This window comes from Antrostomus carolinensis, unplaced genomic scaffold, assembly GCF_000700745.2.
Source record: "Antrostomus carolinensis isolate BGI_N321 unplaced genomic scaffold, ASM70074v2 scaffold85, whole genome shotgun sequence".
NCBI classification, from domain to species: domain Eukaryota; kingdom Metazoa; phylum Chordata; class Aves; order Caprimulgiformes; family Caprimulgidae; genus Antrostomus; species Antrostomus carolinensis.
The window spans coordinates 10,671-16,996 of record NW_010318194.1 but is presented as its reverse complement, the minus strand read 5'-3'; the positions used below and the strand labels follow the sequence as shown (position 1 = coordinate 16,996).

The 6,326-nt window shown below is 40.8% G+C and overlaps 1 protein-coding gene across 1 annotated transcript in view; it reads left to right on the top strand.

Annotated features, from left to right (window-relative positions):
- Positions 1-251: 251 nt before the first annotated feature.
- SCFD2 (sec1 family domain containing 2) overlaps positions 252-6,326 on the top strand; it is a gene marked incomplete at its 5' end in the record, with an annotated part of 13,369 nt that continues 7,294 nt past the window's right edge. The window contains 2 exons of the mRNA XM_010168789.1: positions 252-397; positions 4,282-4,416. Of these exons, the coding sequence (XP_010167091.1) occupies positions 252-397; positions 4,282-4,416 (281 nt within the window). The remainder of the gene's footprint in view (positions 398-4,281; positions 4,417-6,326) is intronic.

Sequence of the window (6,326 nt, the reverse complement as noted above, 5' to 3'; positions counted from 1 at the left end):
TTTAGCTTACAAATGTGGCTAGAGAAGTGCTGTTCACTTTGCTTGCTGTGTAGGATTTATGCCTTCTTGCTTAGATACAGAGTCTTGTGCCATGCTGAAGACATGCTGTCTAACAAGACCTTGAGTTTCTAGAATATAACATGATGAAACTAATTTAAAATTTCCTCCCAGGTATCCTTTTCCTACTGCTTATTATCAAAACACTTGAAAATTTCTCACTCGCTCAGCTCCATGTTTCTTTATTTCTTTAGGCTGTGACCTGTCACTGAACCTGACATCTCAGAAAGCAGCAGATGCGGTGGATGATATCTTTCGGTCCCTCAGGGATATCACAAGAGCTCGAATGCACATGAAACAGTTTAATGCCATACATAATCCAGGCAGCAACACCCACCAGGCAAGTGGATCTTTCTTTTCCCTGTATATGTTATTTTCTCTAGCATGCTGTCAGAATCATAGCACTAATTTTGCTCATATGCTTTTCCTATATATGTTCTGCCCATGTGGAAAATATTTAAATACAGATTTTATAATTGACCTAATCATCAAGAACTTCCTCAAGTCCTTCATCCAAACTCAGGCATATCCACATCAATGTCAACAAAGAACTGTCTGAGGAAGAAATTTGGGATTTACTCTGCAGCACTGTGATATGACATAAATGCCTGTGAAAGGAAGGGCTAGGTCAAGATGATGCTGGACTAAGACCTCTCATGGTAGAGCAAAGCAGGATGCCTGCATCCATACTGCAGCTGTATTCCTGTGTGTTTTCTCTCCCATCTCTCTAAGTGTGAGAGGCAAGCCCATTTGTAAATAAGTGAAAAATGCAGCTATTGTTTCTATAATATGAGCACATGAGCTACGATGTTACTATAGGTAACATCATAGGTACGTCAGGACTAATATCCAGTGGTTTTCTCTCTTCTGTCTCCACCAAAGTGTTTTATTTTTTCAGTTAAAAATAGAGTTTTACAATGGAAAGCACATACAGTGATTTAGAGAGACACTGTAAAACTTGATTACAACCTTCAGCCAGAAAAAAATCCTTCCAAACTCACAAGTGTGGTGTGGACCAACAAAGGGAGGTAGTCCAAATTGAGCAATGCTTTGTAACAACAGGAATTGGGAGTGTTGCAAAAAGTTGCTGGAAAGCTAAGGTGGAGAAAACCTGTTACTGAAGTCTCCTGGCACTTACGACCGGTCTGGTGTCTGAAATGGGGAAAATTGTTAAAGGTTTAATACAGTTCTGGGGGAGGGCGGGGAAGGAGCAGTCGGATGATAAGAAAATACCCTCTAAAAGTTTCCTGGGAGTGTAATTAGCATCAGTATTTTCTTTGAATGTAACCCAGGCTGCGTGCTTAGGGCTAAGTGCTGGAACGCATCAAGGGATGTATCAACATCTTGCAGCCCCCTAATCTGGGTATGCGATGGATTTAATTGCTTGAATAGGACCAAGCTTCTGCTGAGGGCAGTTCAGGAGGTTTAGAGTAGCAGGACTAAGCAGGCAGTACAGGTTCTTCTCCACCATACATACAGCTCTCTACTAATGGACCCCTCTTTTGACTGGCAGGTGTTAATCCATGGGTTTAGCTCCTCTGAAGAAGTAGTGCCCTTCCCGTGGCCATAGGCATTCCCTCCCTGGCGTGGTGCTGTGGGAATGGGTTTAGCCTATAGGTGCTTTCCTGCTTTATCTGTTAGGAGCTGAGAAGCGTCCATTTCTTGTTAAGACCCAAAAATGTTTCTGTAGATAAGTGAGAATTGGATATCCTCTTAGAGCATTGAAGTTTGTCTTGCATAAAATGATGAGGGAATGTTCATCAGGTTATTGTGTAGCAACCATGCAAGAGGAGAGTATTTATTTTGCCTAATATTGTAACTACTGTTGTTTTCCTTTTATCTTGATCTCAAGTATATTTCTCCCTTCCTCTGACTCTCTTCCTCCTTCCCTCCTTCCATCCTTCCACCTCCTTTTCTCATTCTCAGTCTTTCTCTCTCTTTTTCTCCTTACAGTCTTGTCTGAGGTATGTCCCATAGCCATTGAGGCTTTTAACAACTGTTTTAAACACAGTTTGTGCCCCACCAAAATTTAAAGTTGATTAAAGCTTCATTACATGAGTTAGAAATCAATGCAGCTATTGAGGGTTGTATAAAAAAATAAAGTAAAAACTCCCTAAAAATGTAACAGATGAATTTCAAGTCATAAAAGATTTTGAAAATATTGGAAACCATCATAGCAAAAAAAAGGTAAGTGATCATAGTATCTGCCTTTCAGTATCTGTGTAGCCGAATTGGATCATTTTGAAGGGCACTGAGTTTTGGTGCTGAAAATTTAGACATGCAAAATCATAGGACATTTGTAACATCTTTTGTGTCCATAGTTTTGTCTGAAGTCTGATAATGTTTTTCCTTTCAATTCATGCAGTAAGCCTCTCTATTTAACTGTGATTTGATCTCTACTCCAAAAACATTTAATTCTTAATGTCTTTCTGTTCCTAATCTGTGAAGATATTAAACAGCTTTTTATACATAGGACTTAATGCCTGCATGTGTATTTTCAAACAGTTGTTTGTTGTGTGACTAGATTTGACACAAATCTTGGCATGTTCTCCTAAAAGATCCTGCAGCTCATTTCTGCTGTAATTTGCTTTGTTGACTCAATTAAAAATTATGCATGTGTTGTGAGAAGAACTGGATGAGTTGTATAAATCTTCGTTGACAGGGTTGTATTCAAAAACTGTAAGTTTTGTTTCTCCCTTTAAAGTGTTGGATGAAAAACATTTATTTAATTACTCCAGAAAATTTTAGTTTCAAGCCAAGCGGCTTGCTTTTTGTTTTCCATGCATTTTGTGTTTATATAGCATGATTTTCTCTTGTAGAAAATGAATAATGTTACACCTGATTCCCTTAAGAAATCTAGAAGATGATGTATACCTGGGCTAGTCCCAAAGGAAAACAAATTTGCTAATTTGAAAGCTGCTAATTTTCCAAGGCTGTTGTGCTTCCTGAAATGATTGTGGTTTCATTGCAGTTTGGGCAGAGTTGAAAGCAGTGAAACAAAACTCCATCTGTAAACCAAGTATGGTCGAATTTTCATTAAAGAGCATCTTTCCACAAGTCCCTAAAATTTTTATCTTAGAAGCTTTTTCAGGGTGGCAAAGTGGTTTAAACCTTGGTAAGGGAATGTGAAAATTTCTAGGCTACCAATTTATATTCAACACAGGTTTGTGGAACCTGAAGAGGATGCAGGGTGGATCCTTTGGAAGTGGATCTTCCAGGACGCTAAACACTTGTACCTTTACATGTTCCACTTTTCCTGGTCCCTAACTTCTCTGAAGATCTGACGTGCATGATGTTGGTGGGGTTGTTTGGCCTATTTTTGTCAAGGTTTTGTACAGGTGGAGGTATTCTGTAGAATGCCCTGGTCGTAGAAGCTGAAGGACTAACAGGGACTCCTTAGCTCTGCTCTCCCATGAGGGACAAACAGGCAGATTTGCCTCTTCCCATTCCTGGTGATAACCAGGCTTCAGTGCTGACGTGACATTTGTGGGAAGGCAGGAGCGGTCCAGTAAGCAACTCCACCTAAAAATCCTTGTTTAAGTGTTTGTAAAATCATTACAAAGGTAAGACACCCCCCTCTCTCTCCTAGTAGCCAATAGCATTTAGCCTGTGATGTAAGCAGGCGGAAGTGACGTAGTGAACCCACACCATATAGTACTGTGTCGCACAGCATTAAACGCCATTTGCAGCATCCTCATATTGGTGTCAGTGCTCATTGGCCCAGAGACGGGGTGTGTGTTTGTCTCTGTGCCTCCTCGACCGGACGGGACATTGCGGGATAACAACTGCAACAGCAACCCCACCTAAAAATCCTTGTTTAAGTGTTTGTAAAATCATTACAAAGGGAATGAGATCTTCTGGGTGCATGATGGGCAACAGAGTGTCATCTCTATTGCTATCCCTTTCTGTACTACCTCCAAAAAGATTCCAGAGAAACTAGAAGCCCCTGTTCTTACTTTCCTCCCTTTTCTCATATAATACACATGGAGCAGAGTAAATATGTGTCCATCTTCCTGTCTTTTCAGTTTGATGCTGTGCTGGTCCACACCATTTGTGGTCAAGGTCACAAAGACCACTGGTGCTCTGATAATTTTTTAACTCTCTGAAAGTGTTCCTTTCTAGGATAATTATTTTTGTTACCTTTAATGGAAATACAATATTTAGAAGAGCAGTTGCACCAAGTCTAAATAGCTTTGCTCACAGTGTGTTGTTCTTTTTGTGCAGGCTTCTTACAAACCGCTGCTGAAACAGGTAGTGGAAGAGATCTGTAATCCTGATCAACCTGATCCTGTTGATATTGAGCACATGTCATCAGGCCTCACTGATCTCCTTAAAACTGGATTCAGCATGTTCATGAAGGTAAACCAGGCTTCCCAAGCTCATCTGTAATATTTTCCTGAGATCAGAGCATCAGATGGCATCAGCTGATTTTATGTATTTGAGTTGATATTGTTCAGCAGAACTTAAGGGGCTGTTAGGAGAGGGAGATCCTTGCAGGAGGGCTGGGAATAGCTTGAGGCACCACATTGCAGGTACAGTACAGATGGGTAGCACCTCCTGAACAAAACAAGAGGAATGGAGCGGACTGGACACCTAAGTAAGGGTGATGCTAGACACCTAAATAAAGGTGATACATCTGGGCAGAGGCAATGTGGCTTTGCTAAAGGGAAGTCTTACCTCACATAGCTTTTGGAGCTCTTCAGAGACATCCAACAAGCAAACTGATAAACAAGTGCCAGCTCATATAACCTGCCTGGATGTCCAAAAGGCATTCTGCAAGGCACATCATCAAAGGATTTTAAGAACACTGAGCAGCCTTGAGATAGGTGAGAAGTACATATGAACAGTCAGGTCTCACAGGGAAAAAAGGTCATCAGAGGAGCTCCATATTCAGTGGCTTTTCTATAACTTGCTAAGGTTCAACTTGCGGTGGGGAGGAAGGAAGCCTATTAGTAAGAAATTACCTTGTGGATACTCTTAGCATGTTTTAAGACAGTATTTCTACAAGAGCTTACTCTGCTTTACAAATTAGGCTATGCTAAGTGTTCATTAAATGTCTACAGAGATGAAGTGTGGAGTAGCTAGCATGCTGTACATTCAGCTCTGCCTTACTGCATATCCTGAGTTCTCCACTGAAGAGTATTGTGTGAGAGTATGAAGGATGTTATGGCAATATGTACCTGTAAGCACCTGCATCTCTGCTAGTAAGAAAAATATCCCACTGTAAGGAATAGATAATAGGTGAGCAAGTGAACCTTAGGTAGGAAGAATATTTTGTAGGCATCATCACATTGCTCACAAATGTGTCTGTGCTTGCTCATTTAGTTTGTAGCCTGGCTTGTTGGCAAATGCTTGATTAATTATGTGAATGAGTTTCTGACCAGCCTGTATTTCTCAGACAAGAGGACCATCTCCACTTACTGCACTATCAGCACTGTAATTATTTCATGAGTTTCCTTATATTCATATTTCTTCCACAATGCCTTAATATAATTGCCAACTCACATAAACATGCTTTGGTAAGTGATGGACTCAGACATGTTCATCCAGGACAGACTTTTAAAGATACCTCTCATCCAAAAGTTGTTTCTCTGGTGGATGTGTTTGTTTTGAAGCTTAGGAAAGGTGAAGGGGAAAGGCCTCCCTACTGCTAGGATTTCTCTTTTGACTGCTGCTCTAGAACACACATGGTTTATGATGATCTGAGCTTAGCATCGTTGATAACAACTACCTTACATTGCAGTCTAGTTTCTGGTTGTTGGTGCTTTAAGAGCCGAAGCTGCAGGCGGCCTCAGCCTTGAGCAATTAATTCCTGACCTTGAGTGGAAAAATAAAACAAAGTGGAAAAAGAAGCAAGAATGTGTATGAAACAAGATAAGGATGACTTGTGAGCTGGGATTAGTAACCAGTCAGAAGTAAACGAATGGCTCATGAACAGGGGGATTTATCCAATTATGTCAATTGTTTGGGCGCGTGTGTGATAAGGGGCAACGAATCAGAAGTGAAAGAATGCCACGTGCTTGGGGCGTGCTGGAGGAAAAAAGGATATATAAGCAGTGCAAAGCTTCAATAAGGTGCTGATGACTGATGCCTGAAGACATCTTGGTGTTGGTCATTTCTTCATCCGCTGCATCTGGTGATCAATGTGTTTCCTTTTTCCCAGCTATTCAGCTACATTGATTGGTTTCTGGTTGGTCACAAATACCATATGCATTGGTGCCACTGTCCTGGTTGGCAGAGATAGCCCTCACGTGGCACTAGAAATTGTT